Genomic DNA, 22,040 nt, shown 5'->3' with positions numbered 1-22,040 from the left:
CTCCAACTTCTAAATGCCTATCAAAGAAGGTATTAATAACCTGATTTAACATTGCGTTGCTCAACAGTTACTGTCTATATCAACGTGCGGCTGTCAAATTCACTTTTGTCTTTTCCGAACTTTCTAATGTTTCTAAGTTTCTAGGCTACCCTTTTTCACGAAATAAACCAGCCTGGACTTCGAATCCTAATGTTACCTTTGCTCTAAGTATGACCTCGCCTCACTGTTGCTGTAAGGAGCCTACAAATCAAGGGCGGGTAACTCTATTTTCACCGCTCTCGAAGATTCGCGAAGTGAAATCGAGAAAAAGTTGTTGAGAACTTCAGACATGTAAGTGCTAGGTAATGAGATTTGAGTACGCATCAGTGTCGTCGTCGGCCCATCTGCAGCGTGTCATCAGTTTTCTTGTGTTGTCAAATTTCCAGATAAATTTCAAATCAAGACTGACCAATGTGAAGTGAAAGTCAACACGCTCTGTGTCAGTCACCAAGGCGATAATAAGTCTACTGTTTTAAAATTTGATGTAGATAAGACTTGTTTTAATTTGGAACGAAGGATTGGTAAGATTTCGTCCCGTACCCCCCTAAAAATGTATATTGTTGGAATAAACACGCAACATGTATGTAAGTGTAAAGAGATCTTTGGAGGTGGGGTAGGGGTTGAAGGAAGTCTTTCCATTTGGCATGCCGTGATCCATCCAAATTATGATGTTTCTGATTTCATATTTTTTATATCCAAATGCTATTGTCTCGTGCAAAGTCCCTGTACATATAAAAAAGCTGCAGATGTAATATGAGAGAGAACATGCGAACCTGAATTGGCAGCCAAGAATTAACAGTTCAGTGGATGCTGTGACACACACACATATTGGTGTTGATGGATCAATAACATAATTATGTCTGTTACTTAGCTGGCATTGGATTATTATTTATATTGCCTATAGCATCAATAAATCTCACAGACTGAATTGTGTACTGTCCCGGAAGTCTGTATGAGACTGCAGTGCTCTTTACTGTCTATTGGCACATAAATCGTATTGCAATATATCGCAACATGGAGAGCTGTATTGTGATACATATCATGATATGTATTCAGACCCAAATTACATTTGTACTGTTCAAATGGTACTTCTTCATTTCATAATCCAGACTTCAGATTTTGAGATGGGTAGTATGGGTAAACGAGACTACCTATTATGTCATCAATATGCAATGTCAATGTAAACATGGTTTAGAAAGGAATCCTGCCCCTCCAAACACCTTAAGATAGTAGATATAATTGCTGATATGATTATATTTTAATACTTCGCTGAGTGTATTGGAAAATATCAATCCACAAGGGTTGATTTGTGATTGCAGTATATTGGTATACCAGTTATCACTGGTTATATTGCACAACTGTACTGTACGGGCTTCCTGTCATCAGTCAACAGAGACCAGCTGGAACATGATAAGGGTGGTGAGGTAGCCTAGAGGTTGAAGTGTTCGCTTGTTACACCGGAGACCTGGGATCGATTCCCAGCATGGGTACAATGTGTGAAGTAAGGGTGTGGGGTGTTACCGGTACACAGGTATATTCTGGTGCAAATCTTCTGCAATACATATTGCCTTACATTTGAAAGTGTAGCAATATATTGGTGCAAATATAATAAGTGTATTTATGTGTTCCTAATCGATATGGAGATGGAAAATAGTATTTTTCTAATACAACTTGCCTCTGACGATCTTATCAGTTAGCGTGTACACATCGCAACTATGAATCTCCTCTTAGCGATAGCCAGTCTGCGGATCTCTCTATACCGAGAGTATACGAAGGTGTCACGCGCTGGGAAGGAGCTTGCGCTTCCATGTGACCGTATTATCTCCCTTGATCGTTGCTGGGATACAAAATGTAAATTGGCAATATATTGCATTACAGAATCCAGGTCAATACACAGCCCTAGTGTGAAGCCTATTTCTGGTGTCCCCTGACATGATATTGCTGACCACTCACTGAACTTGTTGAAAAATCACAGGATGGTTTGAGTCAATTATCTAGCAGACCATCCTAGTGTGTATCCTAAAAGTAGGAAAAAGTTAAATAAATATCAAAGAATCACAAATCATGTCATTTTCCTTGTTTAGTTTATACCAGAAATGGTTCTATTTTAGCCTAACATCAATACTAAGTTGATTTGAAAGTTACGTACATGTACAAGATATCCATCTCATCATTGATGATGTATATACAATGTGTACTGTGTGTGTATTTATGTGCTGTTGTATATACAATGTGTACTGTGTGTGTATTTTTGTGTTGTTGTGTATACAATGTGTACTGTGTGTGTATTTATGTGTTGTTGTATATACAATGTGTACTGTGTGTGTATTTATGTGTTGTTGTGCTTGCCCTGTGTTTCAGTTTGTGCGCTGGTTGCTATGACAACTGCACCTAACGATGTATGAGGTGATTGTTCTCAAGGAAGGTTACAGCATCACAGATGGGCCAGGTCAGTTCAAGGACTATTATTAGTATTTGTCTGAAGTTAGTCTGCAGTCTGTTGTCTCTGGGTAGTTGGGAAGTTTATTGTTTGATCGGCATTACTTAGAAGTTGACGGATGATAAAGTAGACTCAATTTTTGGATATCAACTTCTCTAATTACTGTAAAGACAATGTTTTGGTATAGATTCTTATACAGTTGTCAAGCAACACTGAATGATGAACACGGTACAGAATATGTATAGTGGGTGGAGGATTAACAGTAACAACAATTGCAGAAACAACAATTGCATACAAGAGAGATTGCAGTTACTGTTAATCCTCCACCTCTTATAGAAGAAGAAGAAGAAGAATGATATTTAATTAAAGTGTCACATGTTGTACATAAGCAGATAAATTATATTTTTCGTCATATTAAAAAACATGCAGCCAGAGAGACACTTGTGTCACTAAAATAACAATAAAAATGCACTAAAGGCATGTAGTTGAATAATTGAATAAAACACTTAACATTTTAAAACCACAGAATTTACGACGCTGAAACATTTTATATACTAGATGCTAGGATTTTACATGAATAACTATCACAAATTTGCATGAAATAAATAAACTGGTCAACTGGTGGAAGCTGTATAAATAGTGGATCAATATTCAAAATATATTTACAAAACTCATATCTTAAATCGGAATACAAGTCTTAACACTAGCTGTTCTAGCCGGGGATAATTTTATCGTAAAAATGCCTGCCACAAGTCAAACAGGGGAACAACTACAAAACTCACGAAAACTGAGCTAAAAGGTTTGCAGAATTGTGTGCAGAATTATCAACATGTGATTGCAGAATTTACAAAATTTTACCCCCAAATTTCTATATATTTTGGGGGGACGGTCGGGTAGCCTAGTGGTTAAAGCGTTGGTTCGTCACACCGAAGACCCGGGTTCGATTCCCGACATGGGCACAATGTGTGAAGCCCATTTCTGGTGTCCCCCGCCGTGATATTGCTGGAATATTGCTAAAAGTGGCGTAAAACCATACTCACTCACTCACTCACTATATATTTTTTGCCATGGAATAGAGGGGACTGAATATGTTATTGCTTTTGATATATGACAAATTATTAAAGACCTGATTTTTTAAAATAATGAATGTTTGAAATAATGAGGTATTTCATGTTGTTGTTTTGCGTCCGTCACAAGCTATGTTTTGTTGCTAGGCCACCAGAAGGCCTGTGGCAGTATCACGCTGCTGCGGGGTGAACACACCATCCTCGTCGATACAGGGAATCCCTGGGATAAAGACCTCATTGTTAAAGGTGAGATGAGATGATGACAAACTACTGATATCCTGTGTGTTATTGGCGATGGATGTGTCACATATCAAAGGGAGATAATTTCCATACCTTGAAGGGAGATAACCAATTACTCATGCATTACACTAGTCTATTAGTATTTCTTCAACAAGACAAGACGTTTGTAGGTAAACGTAACTGGCTCCTTGAAATAAGTGAAAGACGCCACCATGCTGGAAACATAGACACGTGAGCTTGGTGAGGGAAGCAATCATACCCAGAAGCTTCAGCAGCTAAGACTGACCCTCTATGTTGGCACTTGGATTGTACAGCTGAATCTTGATGGAGGCTACGTATGGTGGTATCTGATAAACCTCCAGTTACCTAGGGAGTGTGTGTGTGTGTGTGTAGAGGGGTTGGGGGTGGGGGTGGGGGGATGTTAGAGTCGTGTGTTTGCTGTGCAATTTAGAATGACTGATTCCTTGAATCAGGGCAAGATTCTCTGTTTATCAGCATCATACTATCCTCCAAAGTGGTAACTGTCTAAAACTTCATCACTTGGAGCTTTCCCCTCACATTAATCTGACATGGTGTCATCATTAAAACAAACCCCCAACCCCCGATTCAGTGAGTTACCTCCCCTGATGTATGAAGCTCAGACAGTGGAGCTGTAACAGAAGCCCATACAAAGACTTGGAGCTGAGTAGCACTAGCTATCACTAATAGTTTTCATATTGGTAATCAGAGCTCTCACATTATTAAATATCATCATAGTCGTTATTAGTTCTGATTCTCATTATGAAATTATTACCTAACATAGCGACCCATACCGGGTTAGAACAGGCCCCAGCAACACATGCTGGTTGTAACAGGTGACCAAGTGGATCAGGTGGTCAAACTCAGTGATTGAATATCATCGTACCAGACAGAGTGTATTGTTGCTCACAATATCAATCACTGGATTGTCTGGTTCAGATTCGTTTATTTATGGCCCGCCATCATAGCTGGAATATTGCTGGTTGCGGTATGAAACAACACAAACAAAACATAAATATTTAAGTGGTCAGGGGCTGATCTACGAACAGGCTTATTTACTGAGCTGATATTTGCAACCAAAAAGAATCAACATACATTTAATAAAAGTGAGATGACCGTGAGCTACAACCTGTCTGGTGAATTCCCTGTCCAGTGGTAGAAATTGGCACTAGTCCTTGCCAAACTGCCTGGTAGTTAAGGTATCAAAAGGACGAGTAGAAATTTGCCAATTTTAAGGGTTTTGCTTTTAGTTATCATTATTAAGACTAGTGGACTAAATATGTTAGTTTCTACTGCTGGCTGCCCTAGTTAATGCGTGGTTTGTTATGCCAGGGCTACATGAGCACAGCTTGTTGCCAGAGCACATTGAGTATGTCGTGTGTACCAACGGCCACACGGACAAAGTAGGCAACCTCAACCTGTTCCCACAGGCGCACCACATCGTGTCGTTCGACGTGTCCGTCAGGGACTCTTTCCTCCTGCATAAGTTCGGAGAGGTAAACTTGTTCAAGACCTAACAGCATCCTAAAGCATTGTTAGAGATTTCTTGTCCTGTCTACTAACATTTTCTGTGAACTGTTTGATTTTAATGTGACTAATCTTTGAAAATGGTGAACTCATTTGGTATGTCATTTGGATTGATATGAAGTCGGAGGTCGGGGGTTGAATGAAGGCAGGATGCAGGAGTGGGGGGGTGCTTCATGAGGAGGTTTGCTTCATGAGCAGGGATGCTTCATCAGTAGACATGTTTCACAAATGGACATGCTTCACAATTGAGTATTCTTCACGAGCAGGTATGCTTTACAATTGCACCAGTGACTTGCGTGTTTGTAGGATACTTCTCAAATGGGTCATTAAAAATTTGGCAAAAAAGAATAAGAGCATGATCAGAGAGAATCAAGTTGAATGAATTTTTAGCTGACATGATATACTTGAAAATATGTACCTCATTCTGATTAGATATTGTAAATACATACAGAACAGCTGGTATTTGTTACTGGCACACAGCATACGACCTGTCTGACAGTGTGTCATCATGTCAAGACAGGCTCTCATCCACAGAGAGCTGTCACGGCATACGACCTGTCTGACAGTATCATCATGTCAAGACAGGCTCTCATCCACAGAGAGCTGTCACGGCATACGACCTGTCTGACAGTGTGTCATCATGTCAAGACAGGCTCTTATCCACAGAGAGCTGTCACAGCATACGACCTGTCTGACAGTGTGTCATCATGTCAAGACAGGCTCTTATCCACAGAGAGCTGTCACAGTATACGACCTGTCTGACAGTGTGTCATCATGTCAAGACAGGCTCTCATCCACAGAGAGCTGTCACAGCATACGACCTGTCTGACAGTGTGTCATCATGCCAAGACAGACTCTCATCCACAGAGAGCTGTCACAGCATACGACCTGTCTGACAGTGTGTCATCATGTCAAGACAGACTCTCATCCACAGAGAGCTGTCACGGCATACGACCTGTCTGACAGTGTGTCATCATGTCAAGACAGGCTCTCATCCACTGAGAGCTGTCACAGCATACGACCTGTCTGACAGTGTGTCATCATGTCAAGACAGGCTCTCATCCACAGAGAGCTGTCACAGCATACGACCTGTCTGACAGTGTGTCATCATGTGAAGACGGACTCTCATCCACAAAGAGCTGTCACAGCATACGACCTGTCTGACAGTGTGTCATCATGTCAAGACAGGCTTTCATCCACAGACAGCTGTAACAGCATACGACCTGTCTGACAGTGTGTCATCATGTCAAGACAGGCTCTCATCCACAGAGAGCTGTCACAGCATACGACCTGTCTGACAGTGTGTCATCATGTCAAGACAGACTCTCATCCACAGAGAGCTGTCACAGCATACGACCTGTCTGACAGTGTGTCATCATGTCAAGACAGACTCTCATCCACAGAGAGCTGTCACAGCATACGACCTGTCTGACAGTGTGTCATCATGTCAAGACTCTCATCCACAGAGAGTTGTCACAGCATACGACCTGTCTGACAGTGTGTCATCATGTCAAGACTCTCATCCACAGAGAGTTGTCACAGCATACGACCTGTCTGACAGTGTGTCATCATGTCAAGACTCTCATCCACAGAGAGCTGTCACAGCATACGACCTGTCTGACAGTGTGTCATCATGTCAAGACAGACTCTCATCCACAGAGAGTTGTCACGGCATACGACCTGTCTGACAGTGTGTCATCATGCCAAGACAGGCTCTCATCCACAGAGAGCTGTCACGGCATACAACCTGTCTGACAGTGTGTCATCATGTCAAGACAGGCTCTCATCCACAGAGAGCTGTCACAGCATACGACCTGTCTGACAGTGTGTCATCATGTCAAGACAGACTCTCATCCACAGAGAGTTGTCACAGCATACGACCTGTCTGACAGTGTGTCATCATGTCAAGACAGGCTCTCATCCACAGAGAGCTGTCACAGCATACGACCTGTCTGACAGTGTGTCATCATGTCAAGACAGACTCTCATCCACAGACAGCTGTCACAGCATACGACCTGTCTGACAGTGTGTCATCATGTCAAGACAGGCTCTCATCCACAGACAGCTGTCACAGTATACGACCTGTCTGACAGTGTGTCATCATGTCAAGACAGGCTCTCATCCACAGAGAGCTGTCACAGCATACGACCTGTCTGACAGTGTGTCATCATGTCAAGACAGGCTCTCATCCACAGAGAGCTGTCACAGCATACGACCTGTCTGACAGTGTGTCCTCATGCCAAGACAGACTCTCATCCACAGAGAGCTGTCACAGCATACGACCTGTCTGACAGTGTGTCATCATGTCAAGACAGACTCTCATCCACAGAGAGCTGTCACAGCATACGACCTGTCTGACAGTGTGTCATCATGTCAAGACTCTCATCCACAGAGAGTTGTCACAGCATACGACCTGTCTGACAGTGTGTCATCATGTCAAGACAGACTCTCATCCACAGAGAGTTGTCACGGCATACGACCTGTCTGACAGTGTGTCATCATGTCAAGACAGGCTCTCATCCACAGAGAGCTGTCACAGCATACGACCTGTCTGACAGTGTGTCATCATGTCAAGACAGGCTCTCATCCACAGAGAGCTGTCACAGCATACGACCTGTCTGACAGTGTGTCATCATGTCAAGACAGACTCTCATCCACAGAGAGTTGTCACAGCATACGACCTGTCTGACAGTGTGTCATCATGTCAAGACAGGCTCTCATCCACAGAGAGCTGTCACAGCATACGACCTGTCTGACAGTGTGTCATCATGTCAAGACAGGCTCTCATCCACAGAGAGCTGTCACAGCATACGACCTGTCTGACAGTGTGTCATCATGTCAAGACAGGCTCTCATCCACAGAGAGCTGTCACAGCATACGACCTGTCTGACAGTGTGTCATCATGTCAAGACAGGCTCTCATCCACAGACAGCTGTCACAGTATACGACCTGTCTGACAGTGTGTCATCATGTCAAGACAGGCTCTCATCCACAGAGAGCTGTCACAGCATACGACCTGTCTGACAGTGTGTCATCATGTCAAGACAGACTCTCATCCACAGAGAGTTGTCACAGCATACGACCTGTCTGACAGTGTGTCATCATGTCAAGACTCTCATCCACAGAGAGCTGTCACAGTATACGTCCTGTCTGACAGTGTGTCATCATGTCAAGACAGGCTCTCATCCACAGAGAGTTGTCACAGCATACGACCTGTCTGACAGTGTGTCATCATGTCAAGACAGGCTCTCATCCACAGAGAGCTGTCACAGTATACAACCTGTCTGACAGTGTGTCATCATGTCAAGACAGGCTCTCATCCACAGAGAGCTGTCACAGTATACAACCTGTCTGACAGTGTGTCATCATGTCAAGACAGACTCTCATCCACAGACAGCTGTCACGGCATACGACCTGTCTGACAGTGTGTCATCATGTCAAGACAGACTCTCATCCACAGAGAGTTGTCACAGCATACGACCTGTCTGACAGTGTGTCATCATGTCAAGACTCTCATCCACAGAGAGCTGTCACAGCATACGACCTGTCTGACAGTGTGTCATCATGTCAAGACGGCTTTCATCCACAGAAACAAAACCTTTATATTCATAAACAACTGTTTCAAATATTCCTTTCAGTACGTACAGTACTATTAACTTAGGAACATGCTTATGACAAGACAGCTGATAATCATCCTACCACAGTCTTCAAGTGAGAATTCTTTGATTGCTGACCACAAGACAATAAGACAGCTTGAAGTTGTTTATCATTTACCTGTGCCAGTATTTGACTAGGTTCCTGGGACCCTTGAGTTTATGTTAGTATTTGAATCTTCAGACTATGGGCACTTGCTGAATTGTTATCTTTTAACACTCTTTGCCAAAATCTTCTGAGACAATCTCTTGCCTTATTATTTAGTAGAATTCATGCAGAGTTACTTGCCTTGAGCAGGACAGAAAGCTATAATTGTGGGTTCAAATCCTGGTTTGCCCCGATCATGTTTCTAGGTTTGTCAGCACTACATCCATGCTTGTGGGTTTCACCAAAGTAGTAATTATCTAAGACCTGCATCACTTCGGGCTTTCCGCCCACTTCAAGCTGACACGCTGTGATATCACAAAACTGTTGCAAAAGCAGTGTTAAACCAATTCGGTCACTCACTAGTAGATTTCAGTGTTTATCAGTCAGCTCGATAACTTTGTGATGGCAGTCAGTTACAGCACTACACACCTGGTTTTAAACATTTTCTGCTTTTTGTTATCAAAGACATGAAAACTGACCTCAAGAAAGATATAAATATTTATTAAAATTCATGGTAATGTTTGATTTCATTTTGAAATAAATGTCAGCACAATTCCCACAGTGACACCAGTACAGAGGACATGCTTATATCTAATGTGCACGTCAGTCTTGCCCAAGTATACATAAAAGCGGGTAGTGTAGTTTGAATTAACAATCCACTTTTCCAAGAGGCCATGCTGACTGTTAATATATGGACTTTCTCAGCAGGGATCACCAGACAAACTTTACTGCACTTGTGCTGAGGTTGCAGATTCTGGTTAAGGCGAAGACCTTTAAATTCTGTTCGCATGTTACATGTCGTTGTCATCCCAGTGATGTTACATGTTGGTCCAGTGATGTGAGTGCTTGTCACTTGTTGGGCTGTACTAACTCATTGCATGTTGGTTTCAGGCTTGCGTAAGAACGGTTTAACTCCAGACAAGATTGAATATTGTGTGTGTACACACGGACACTCGGATCACGTGGGAAACTTGAATCTCTTCACCACTGCAATACACATAGTGTCGTACGACGTGTGTGTCGGGGACCAGTACATCATGCATGACTTTCAGCAGGTAGTGCCCACTTGTACACTTGTACACCTCCCTCTTGTACACTTGTACATCTCCCACTTGTACACTTGTACACCTCCCTCTTGTACACTTGTACACCTCCCATTTGTACACCTCCCTCTTGTACACCTGTACACCTCCCACTTGTACACTTGTACACCTGTACACCTCCCACTTGTACACCTCCCTCTTGTACACCTGTACACCTCCCACTTGTACACTTGTACACCTCTCACTTGTACACTTGTACACCTCCCACTTGTACACCTGTACACCTCCCTCTTGTACACTTGTACACCTCTCACTTGTACACTTGTACACCTCCCACTTGTACACCTGTACACCTCCCACTTGTACACTTGTACACCTCTCACTTGTACACTTGTACACCTCCCACTTGTACACTTGTACACCTCTCACTTGTACACTTGTACACCTCCCACTTGTACACCTGTACACCTCCCACTTGTACACCTCCCTCTTGTACACCTGTACACCTCCCACTTGTATACCTCCCTCTTGTACACCTGTAATCCTCCCACTTGTACACTTGTACACCTGTACACCTCCCACTTGTACACCTCCCTCTTGTACACCTGTACACCTCCCACTTGTACACTTGTACACCTGTACACCTCCCACTTGTACACTTGTACACCTCTCACTTGTACACCGCCCACTTGTACACTTGTACATAGCCAACTTGTACACTGCCAACTTGTACATCGCCAACTTGTACACCTCCCACTTGTACACTTGTACACCTCCCACATGTACACTTGTACACCTCCCACTTGTACACCTCCCTCTTGTACACCTCCCACTTGTACACCTCCCTCTTGTACACCTGTACACCTCCCACTTGTACACTTGTACACCTCTCACTTGTACACCGCCCACTTGTACACTTGTACATCGCCAACTTGTACACCTCCCACTTGTACACTTGTACATCTCCGACTTGTACACTTGTACACCTCTCACTTGTACACCTCCCACTTGTACACTTGTACACCTCCCTCTTGTACACTTGTACATCTCCCACTTGTACACTTGTACACCTCCCTCTTGTACACTTGTACACCTCCCTCTTGTACACTTGTACATCTCCCACTTGTACACTTGTACACCTACCTCTTGTACACTTGTACACCTCCCTCTTGTACACTTGTACACCTCCCTCTTGTACACTTGTACACCTCCCTCTTGTACACTTGTACATCTCCCACTTGTACACTTGTACACCTCCCTCTTGTACACTTGTACACCTCCCTCTTTTACACTTGTACATCTCCCACTTGTACACTTGTACACCTACCTCTTGTACACTTGTACACCTCCCTCTTGTACACTTGTACACCTCCCTCTTGTACACTTGTACATCTCCCACTTGTACACTTGTACACCTCCCTCTTGTACACTTGAACACCTCCCTCTTGTACACCTGTACACCTCCCACTTGTACACTTGTACACCTCCCTCTTGTAGACTTGTACATCTCCCACTTGTACACTTCTACACCTCCCTCTTGTACACTTGTACATCTCCCACTTGTACACTTGTACACCTCCCTCTTGTACACCTGTACACCTCCCACTTGTACACTTGTACACCTCCCTATTGTACACTTGAACACCTCCCTCTTGTACACTTGTACACCTCCCACTTGTACACTTGTACACCTCCCTCTTGTACACTTGAACACCTCCCTCTTGTACACCTTTACACCTCCCACTTGTACACTTGTACACCCGTCACTTGTACACTTGTACACCCCTCACTTGTACACTTGTACACCTCCCACTTGTACACTTGTACACCTCCCTCTTGTACACTTGTACACCTCCCTCTTGTACACTGCCAACTTGTACATCGCCAACTTGTACACCTCCCACTTGTACACTTGTACACCTCCCACTTGTACACTTGTACACCTCCCACTTGTACACTTGTACACCTCTCACTTGTACACCTCCCACTTGTACACTTGTACACCTCCCTCTTGTACACTTGTACATCTCCCACTTGTACACTTGTACACCTCCCTCTTGTACACTTGTACACCTCCCTCTTGTACACTTGTACATCTCCCACTTGTACACTTGTACACCTACCTCTTGTACACTTGTACACCTCCCTCTTGTACACTTGTACACCTCCCTCTTGTACACCTCCCTCTTGTACACCTCCCACTTGTACACCTCCCTCTTGTACACCTGTACACCTCCCACTTGTACACTTGTACACCTCTCACTTTTACACCGCCCACTTGTACACTTGTACATCGCCAACTTGTACACCTCCCACTTGTACACTTGTACATCTCCCACTTGTACACTTGTACACCTCTCACTTGTACACCTCCCACTTGTACACTTGTACACCTCCCTCTTGTACACTTGTACATCTCCCACTTGTACACTTGTACACCTCCCTCTTGTACACTTGTACACCTCCCTCTTGTACACTTGTACATCTCCCACTTGTACACTTGTACACCTACCTCTTGTACACTTGTACACCTCCCTCTTGTACACTTGTACACCTCCCTCTTGTACACTTGTACACCTCCCTCTTGTACACTTGTACACCTCCCTCTTGTACACTTGTACATCTCCCACTTGTACACTTGTACACCTCCCTCTTGTACACTTGTACACCTCCCTCTTTTACACTTGTACATCTCCCACTTGTACACTTGTACACCTACCTCTTGTACACTTGTACACCTCCCTCTTGTACACTTGTACACCTCCCTCTTGTACACTTGTACACCTCCCTCTTGTACACTTGTACACCTCCCTCTTGTACACTTGTACACCTCCCTCTTGTACACTTGTACATCTCCCACTTGGACACTTGTACACCTCCCTCTTGTACACTTGTACACCTCCCTCTTTTACACTTGTACATCTCCCACTTGTACACTTGTACACCTACCTCTTGTACACTTGTACACCTCCCTCTTGTACACTTGTACACCTCCCTCTTGTACACTTGTACACCTCCCTCTTGTACACTTGTACACCTCCCTCTTGTACACTTGTACACCTCCCACTTGTACACTTGTAAAACCTGCCACTTGTACACCTGTACACCTCCCACTTGTAGACTTGTACACCTGTACACCTCCTACATGTACACTTGTACACCTCTCACTTGTACACTGCCCACTTGTACACTTGTACACCACCCACTTGTACACCTCCCACTTGTACACTTGTACACCTCCCTCTTGTACACTTGTACACTGCCAACTTGTACACTTGTACACTGCCAACTTGTACATTGCCAACTTGTACACCTTCCACTTGTACACCTCCCACAGATCCTTCATCATCCAGTGTATCATATCTCAATTCTATCAAGGTTGTCAGATGTGCACATAAATCATATTGCAATCTATCACCAGCCCTCTGTGTACCTACACAGGATGTGATGGTGGCCGATTGGTCCAAGGTCATGTTCATCTAATTTGTTGCATGATATGTTTAATCACTGATTGATGGAAATGTTTTAAATTGGTGTGTTCATAAGTTGTTTCATTTTGGCATGTAATTTTTTTTCCTTCAAAGGGTTTTTTGTTGCATGGTTCAAGGGATTCAGTCCCAGGTTCAACGTGTTTACCTATACGCTGTCACATATTGACATCATGATAAATGAAGGAAGGCTACCATGTTAACAAAGTAGCTGTTGTTTGAATAGTGTATGTATCAAGCATGTTAAATGAGGAAATATTTAAAGAATTTTACGCTTTAAAAAATAAGAGAATTGGTTCTCAGGCAATGGTTTTTAAAAATATAGTGTGGGCGGGCGGTGTCTTTTTTACTGATATGTAACCTAAAATAAAAAGTTGTGTAACCAAATAAACAGTTGTATAAACTGGAAAAGGGCCTTATGTCTCCCTACATAAATGTATTCCTTGATGAGTAAAATACTGGCATACAGTATTTGGCTACTGATGGACTTGAAATTACTAATGAATTTTTTATTTTTTTTTATAAAAACTTTACGATGATGTGGGAAGTGCCTGAGAACCAAGACTATTATTTTGTTTTAGCCTTGCAATGTCTTGATTTAATGAATGACAGTTCAATATAATGACATGGAAATTTACGACTCCTTTCTTTTCAATGGCATATGAAGCTGTATCATGTTATTTTTCACAATTCCTAATGTTGAAACTGTTTCATGTTTTAAATCAAACTTTGTTGACCCTTGTAGACTTAAGAAGTTTTGATGTTGAGTGAGTGAGTGGCTTGTTTCAGGGGATTCCCTATGAAATAGATGAGCATGTGGAGGTCGTCCCGACCCCGGGCCACACAGGCTCTGATGTGTCAGTCATTGTGAAGAACACAGCTCTAGGGACGGTGGCAGTGACAGGTGAGTCATTGAAAGATAGTGTGTACCGTATAGACCACAGCACGAAACATAAGCTGAAACTTGTGGTATGGTAATGTACATTGCTAATTCACTGTGGCCGCAGTCCCTTTCATTTACATGATTCCCCTTATAAGATATAAGTATGACGCTTACTTAGTGAAGACCCGTGAAGATCTGGGTTGGAACTGGTCTTCAGCCACCCATTCTTGTTGTAAGAGGTGACTAATGGGATCAGGTGGTCAGGCTCTCTGGCTTCTTTGATGCATGTTATCGTATCCCAATTGGGTGGATCGATGCTCATGATGTCAATCACTGGATTGTCTTGGTTCAAACTCGATTATTTACAGACCGCCGTCATATAGCTTGAATATTGCCGAGTGCAGTGTTAAACAACGAACAAAACAAACAAATCTACTCAGTGAAACTTTGAGAAAATGTCAAAATACAATCATGATTGATACTAGCACTCCAGCTATACCTTTTTGGGAGCATTGATAACTCGTGGTGAACTATCAGAAGAAAAGATAATGGTTGAAAGTTAAACAATTTCTAGTTTGTAAGAATTAAAAGTAAATATGTTTTTAGAAATGGCTTTTGTTTGATAATTTCTGTTTGTATTTCTCATTAACATACTTCTCCTAAATGACTCCTTGGTGAGTTCGCTGGAGCAAACAAACACATGAATGCAGCCGCTGATAGACTAGCCCTGTGTGTTGGCAGGAGATCTGTTTGAGAGGTTCGAGGACCTGGACCAGCCCCACCTGTGGCAGGACAACAGCGAGCAGCCAGAACAACAAGAACAGAGCCGGATCGCTGTGCTCCGCCGAGCCGACTACATCGTGCCCGGCCATGGACCAATGTTCCAGGTGCCGGAGGACTGCAAGAAGCAGCTGAGGGTGGTGATGGTGTATGAGGAGCACATGGAGGCGGACATGTTTGTGGGCAACCTTGTGTCCCAGGACTACAGTGTGTGTGAGGAGGAGGAGGACTAAACACCTGGCAACAACATCGTTTACAGCGAGGGTTATTTGTGAGATGAACTTCGCTTGATGACTGATTATGCCACCACACATTGTCCACTAGCTTCACACATCAATCTGTCCAGGTGGAAAGATGTGGTTGACATGTAAATCAAGAAATTGGTTCTAGCTATAGAGATGGTTACAAGCTATAGAACTTTTGAACAGAAAATTACCTGTTTTACTACAAGAATTGAAAATTCGGACATTATTCATTATAGTCTTCAAGAACCATCACTTGCCATCTCTATTAGTTGTACATATGTTTCCTTAAGTCCATTATTTGATACCTTGGTCCTTTTTTGAAACCTTGGTCCTCCCTAGGTACGTGTACCAGAAATTTACTCACAAAGTCTGTATAAACAGTATCAGCCCTACATTGGTAGGGTGCTGTATATCTTTGTCAAGTTATTGTTGATCTGGAAACACTGCCCTTTGAACAATGACTGTTGGCAACAGTTGTGTAAATATATACAAATATATTTCCAAAATCTGTTAATTAGGATGATTTCACTGGAAAAGGTGTCTGGCTTAACAGGGTGGTACCTCATACCTGAACCTGTGATTGTTCAAAGTAGAAGAATATAAAGTGGATACATGCCCTGAGAGATTCTCTCTGTGGCACATGTGGTTCATTGAGAGACACTCTCTGTGGCACATGTGGTTCATTGAGAGACAATCTCTGTGGCACATGTGGTTCATTGAGAGACACTCTCTGTGGCACATGTGGTTCATTGAGAGACACTCTGTGTGGCACATGTGGTTCATTGAGAGACACTCTGTGTGGCACATGTGGTTCACTGAGAGACACTCTCTGTGGCACATGTGGTTCATTGAGAGACACTCTGTGGCACATGTGGTTCATTGAGAGACACTGTGTGGCACATGTGGTTAATTGAGAGACACTCTGTGTGACACATGTGGTTCATTGAGAGATTCTCTCTGTGGCACATGTGGTTCACTGAGAGACACTCTGTGTGGCACATGTGGTTCATTGAGAGACACTCTGTGTGGCACATGTGGTTCATTGAGAGATTCTCTCTGTGGCACATGTGGTTCATTGAGAGACAATCTGTGTGGCACATGTGGTTCATTGAGAGACACTCTGTGGCACATGTGGTTCATTGAGAGACACTCTCTGTGGCACATGTGGTTCATTGAGAGACTCTCTGTGTGGCACATGTGGTTCATTGAGAGACACACTCTGTGTGGCACATGTGGTTCATTGAGAGACTCTCTGTGTGGCACATGTGGTTCATTGAGAGACACTCTGTGTGGCACATGTGGTTCATTGAGAGATTCTCTCTGTGGTACATGTGGTTCACTGAGAGACACTCTCTGTGGCACATGTGGTTCATTGAGAGACACTCTGTGGCACATGTGGTTCATTGAGAGACACTCTCTGTGGCACATGTGGTTCATTGAGAGACACTCTGTGGCACATGTGGTTCATTGAGAGACACTCTGTGGCACATGTGGTTCATTGAGAGACACTCTGTGGCACATGTGGTTCATTGAGAGACACTCTGTGGCACATGTGGTTCATTGAGAGACACTCCCTGTGGCACATGTGGTTCATTGTATTCAAGAAAGAGTGAGAGACCACAGCATAACGCCACGTCAGCAATATTGCAGATACTCACTGTGAGTTCAAGAGAGTAGGTTGTACTGATGATGTCTCCCAATACACACGTCTCGGGAGAGGGTAAACTGTGAGTACACATATCTTGAGCCAAAACAAATCTGATCCCCTCTCGTTGACGTGTAATGTAAAACATATTTAAATATGTATATAAACTGTAGACATCAGAAATAATGAGGATGAGCACACTGACATATATGCCTTGCTCCACCCTCATTGTCTTCCACAGCTGTATCTTTTATCTTTTCCTCTGTAGGTCAACCCAACTGATCGTGCACACGACATACAGACTGTATGTTCAACATGCCTGCCATCACAGTCACACTTTCTATCCGTTGCTCAGTCATGTCTATACTTATCAATACATACGCTGGCATGTGCACTACAGACACACATGTTGCAGTGTGCACCGAGTGTATTATTGTTATTATAAACATCCTGTAATGACATTCTGGTGGCTATCATTATATTGCTGAACCAAACATATTGCATTTATAACTTTTACTCTCCATGTGGATCATTGTTGGCTCACAAAAATTATTTTACATCACTGAAGCTTGATCGCATGACAACAGGGAGTGGTTTTGACAGTCCTGTCTCTGGTCATTTTTGAAACGTTCAGCACATGGTGCTCTTCTGATTGACATGAGTTCTTTACTATATACTGTTTGAAACAAATAAGGGAACAATGAAAAATATAGTGAAATAAGCTTTATTGTCAGTACATTCGAAATAATGTTCATACAAATTCCACACGTCAGAATCAAATGTTGAGATGTGTTTGTGTGCATTGTTTCCAATGTGCATTTGGTAGAGAGGTTGGGAACCCATGATAGCATATCATTCTACTGTGTCTTAAACTAAATGTTCCCTTATTCATTTCTATCGGTATATTTATGATGTACATTAAAATTCATTGTTTCTGTTGTTAAAGAAATACTTGTTGTATTAAGTTTAGTTGTATTTTGTGTTGATGTTTTGATAACATGTTTCTGTTATTTAAGCTGTTCAGCACTAACTGCATGCTGTTTAACGACGAACATGGACCTTCTTTCTATTTAACTTTATCGGTGAATATTCTGTTGGTTTTTTTTAATATTCAGCTAATGTTCTTGCTGTTGCATCACATTAACTTAGTTGTAGGTTTTGCTGAATACATCTCTAAGTATAAACAGATGGGCATCTTTAAATAAAGGGATGGTTCTTATTTGAACCTGTGCATAGGACAGGGATAACACTTGACATTCAACAGAAAGTAGTTTAACAGGAGAGCAGTCTATACATTCAATATCCAATATATCTAGCACTGGGCAATAGTACTGTGTAACATCTTTTCAAACTGATCTTAATTTATTGTTACTTCTTGAATCCCTAAAAGGAACATCTGTGTTTTTGACATCAGCCTGTAAATAGTTTGGACCAGACAATCCAGTCATTGACATTATGGACAACAATTCACATTGCCTACATGGGCATGGCATCAACCAAGTCCCAGAACCTGACCTCTTGATCCATTTAGTGGCCTCATGACTTTCAACGGGGTGCTGCTGACATGTTCGACCCGATTCCCCACAGCTCACCCGTGTGGGTCAGTATAGATGACACCACACTCCATCATGTCAAAATGAAAAAGAATGAAAGGTTTGTGATCAGGTACATCTTTTGCAACTTGAAGGAGACTGGGCTAACCTAGTGGTTGAAGACTTGCAGGCTGCTGTCATGTAGCTGTGTGTGTTGTTTACACACGGAACAGACAATTATGATTTCTCCTGGACCACAACGTCAGATGTCCCACCAAAAATAGTGTCTTATTAACTACTAGTATATGTGCAACCCATATGAACTAGTCATCAATATGATGTTGATATCCCTATATCATTATTTTCGGGTGTTCATTTGAACAAGACCCAGCAGGGGCCTACCTATAGTATAAACCATGACTCCGAGGTTTTGGTGAGCGAGGTCAAGGTTTACATTTTTAACCAAAACTGAGGAGGCGTGTTTTATCCAACTTATGAACCTACTAAATGCAAGAAATACCAGAAAAAATAAGAAAGCATGTCTTATAGTGAAACAATACTGTGTATCTCGGTATGAAAGGAATTCGCTCAAAGCATGCGAGAGAAAAAACATGTGCAAGCATGGTCATGCTAGAGTCATGACATGACAGGATAAACTTAAGTGCTTCTCATCACCTGCCCCGGTAGCTCCGTGGGAAAACATTAGCTTACAAAACATACTACTACATATGAGGTTGCAGGTCCTATTCACGTCATGGAATTTTCATGTTAAATTTTTTTTTGGACTTTTTAAACAATCATCTAACACAATTGTGTTCTCATCAAGTTTATAAAACGTTACTTGTAAAACCTGGGTATTACAACTGAAATGTATTTATCAGGTCCTGGGCATTCGCTCGGTACACCCCAGGCATTACACAGGAAGGCCTCGACATTGTTCATATTGCCTACCTTGGGAGTTGATCAACATTCAGAAGAACATTCTGTTACTGCAGTGTTACTGAAGTTTATGATACAGGATGGAACACCCATGACCTCATCACTGTGTCTGTCTCTCTTGTCTTGGTGCTGACATCAATTCTCTCTCTTGTCTTGCTGCTGACACATCAATTGTTGACATGAAGGGCAACTGCAGTGCCACATGGGAAAATGTTTTTACATGTGATAATTGATGGTTTCAAGAACCTGCAATATGGCCATGTGTCAACTTATCTTTGGTTTTACCTACTACTCAAGAAGTCTTGTGTATGGATAGGTTGTCTGTGTATGCTTGTGATAACACTGTTTGCGCTGCTTGCTCAAAACTACACCTGCCTTGTGATTGTGAATGTTGTATTGAAATTCTGAATAAACTGTTATGTTATTCAACGATGCTGTTCGATCATTGACATGTGAAGACTTAATGATCGCTAATAGTCTATGTCCACATACTTCCGCGTATGCTTTGTTTGTTTGTTGTTCAACGCCGCACTCAGCAATATTCCAGCTATATGACGGTGGTCTGTAAATAATCGAGTCTGGACCAGACAATCCAGTGATGGACATCATGAGCATCGACCCACGCAATTGGGATACGATGACATGCATTAACCAAGTCAGCGAGCGCTGGGCATACGCAAACATGTGAAAAGTGTGGCTAGACGGGAGACTCGTGGTATCTTGTCATGTAAAACAGTATGACCCACACAGAGATACTGTGGCTACACTTGCAACCCACACAAATGCCAGAAACGTAGTATGGTGGGTTCGAATCCCACATTCGTCCTGATTATCATTTTACGGGTGTCCGTCACGTCACGTGCTTATTAGGTTTCAACGAGGTAAATCTTTGGCCTGAATTCTTCCCTCCAACATTAGGCTGCCACTCTGTGATATATCTGAAATACTGCCCAAAAGGCCGTTACACGAACCACGCCCACCCAAAAGAATCATGTCCTGCCCTACCGATAGTACCCGCCAAACACAATTTGCTCAAGAATTTAGTTCAAGAAAGGTGACGTAATCTGTATATTTAAGACGGGCGATTTCAGGATGGAAACGAGGACTAGAGAGCCTACACCTGCGATGTTAAACGGGCAGGTTCCTTTTGTAGCTGGTACCCTCGTACGTTCTTTGGGACGCCTCTGTGGTCTATTGGTAGAGCGCCCGCCCCGGCCGCGTCATACCAAAGACGTTAAGAGATGGTACTTCTTGTTATCCTGCCTGGCGCTCGGCATTACGGGGCTAGGGCAAGGACTGGTCGGCTCGGAGTCTGTACACTGTGTCTAAGTGGGATATTCATGTTGAACTGGTATCTCAATGGGCTAGCACTATAAACTCGGCACTAGCCCGGACCAGTACAAGCAGCCAACAAAAAACACACGTGCATGCACGTCGATACACAAGTGTAAACCCCATTTCACCTCGCCTCACCCCTGGTCTTGGGCTTGACGTCATTGGTAACATGTCTGTCTGAGACATAGTGTCTGTAGTGTATGTTGTAACTGGATTGATGTACACAACACAATGGAATGACGACTACAATTTGCTGGGACAATTGCTTCTTATTGGGGTGGCAACATAATGGTTCGACCATTCTGTCATATGTGACAACTAACAGGTTTTGTTTGCAAAGCTTGCTGTCTTATCCACATGAACATAAGACGTCAAGGCCAGGGAATAACCGATCTCGATTACCCGACGAAAGATTCAATAGGGCGTGAAGGCAAAATAGCAGTGAAGATTTTATGAACATTTTGGTTCATGTCTATAGAAATGACATTAGATTAGACAATAGCACTTCAGTCCCGACACATATGTGTATTGCAAACCAGTACTCCGATACTAGATTCTCATCTATTTCTGTAGATAAGACAGGTTGCTCTGGCTATCGTCTTGACAATGTGTGTGATACACCTTTCTTGAACATAAGATATTATGCTTTGTCACTGCTTGTCGTATGTCGAGGTTATCATACGTGAATCTTGTTTACTGTTATTGTCAATACCCCAGGTAACGATGTACATAATGTGTTGTAACTGATGTGTATCAGCGAGAGGAGAAGACGACTTATAGTTGGCAGATCCAGAATTATTCTCCATTCAAACCAAGGAATCAAGATCTGCAGTAAAGTTTCCAAAGGTGTATGCTAGACATGTGGGGACATTTCAAACATTTGATTGATCAGTAACAAAATTAGTTCTATATATGTTCCCGTATTCGTTCAGGTGAGCATTTGACATGCCTTCGCATGTGTTTGTGACATGTGCCACCAGCGGTGAAGCATATGCTCAACTTTTCCCAAACATCTGGT

At 42.7% G+C, this 22,040-nt stretch overlaps 2 protein-coding genes across 3 annotated transcripts; one reads left to right on the top strand and one right to left on the bottom strand.

The window, feature by feature from the left end:
• Nucleotides 1-246: 246 nt before the first annotated feature.
• On the top strand, nt 247-20,102 carry LOC139448249 (metallo-beta-lactamase domain-containing protein 1-like). 2 transcript variants are annotated; one of them, XM_071229774.1, is made up of 6 exons: nt 247-330; nt 2,401-2,488; nt 3,694-3,792; nt 10,024-10,187; nt 14,453-14,567; nt 15,288-20,102. In XM_071229774.1, exons 2-6 carry the CDS (start codon nt 2,437-2,439, stop codon nt 15,557-15,559), a joined length of 702 nt encoding a protein of 233 aa, XP_071085875.1. In that variant the 5' UTR covers nt 247-330; nt 2,401-2,436; the 3' UTR covers nt 15,560-20,102. The 2 variants fall into 2 exon arrangements, with proteins under 2 accessions (XP_071085875.1, XP_071085876.1); XM_071229775.1 differs by lacking the exon at nt 10,024-10,187 and adding an exon at nt 5,137-5,300.
• Nucleotides 16,478-16,999, bottom strand: LOC139447959 (snake venom metalloprotease inhibitor 02A10-like). The gene has a single exon (XM_071229464.1). The coding sequence runs from the start codon at nt 16,997-16,999 to the stop codon at nt 16,478-16,480; it is 522 nt and encodes a 173-aa protein (XP_071085565.1).
• Nucleotides 20,103-22,040: the final 1,938 nt, after the last annotated feature.

The sequence above is a fragment of the Haliotis cracherodii genome, unplaced genomic scaffold, assembly GCF_022045235.1.
Source record: "Haliotis cracherodii isolate W230 unplaced genomic scaffold, xgHalCrac1.p SCAF_7, whole genome shotgun sequence".
Lineage (NCBI taxonomy): Eukaryota > Metazoa > Mollusca > Gastropoda > Lepetellida > Haliotidae > Haliotis > Haliotis cracherodii.
The sequence above is the reverse complement of the archived record's forward strand: the minus strand, read 5'-3'. Positions and strand labels throughout refer to the sequence as shown.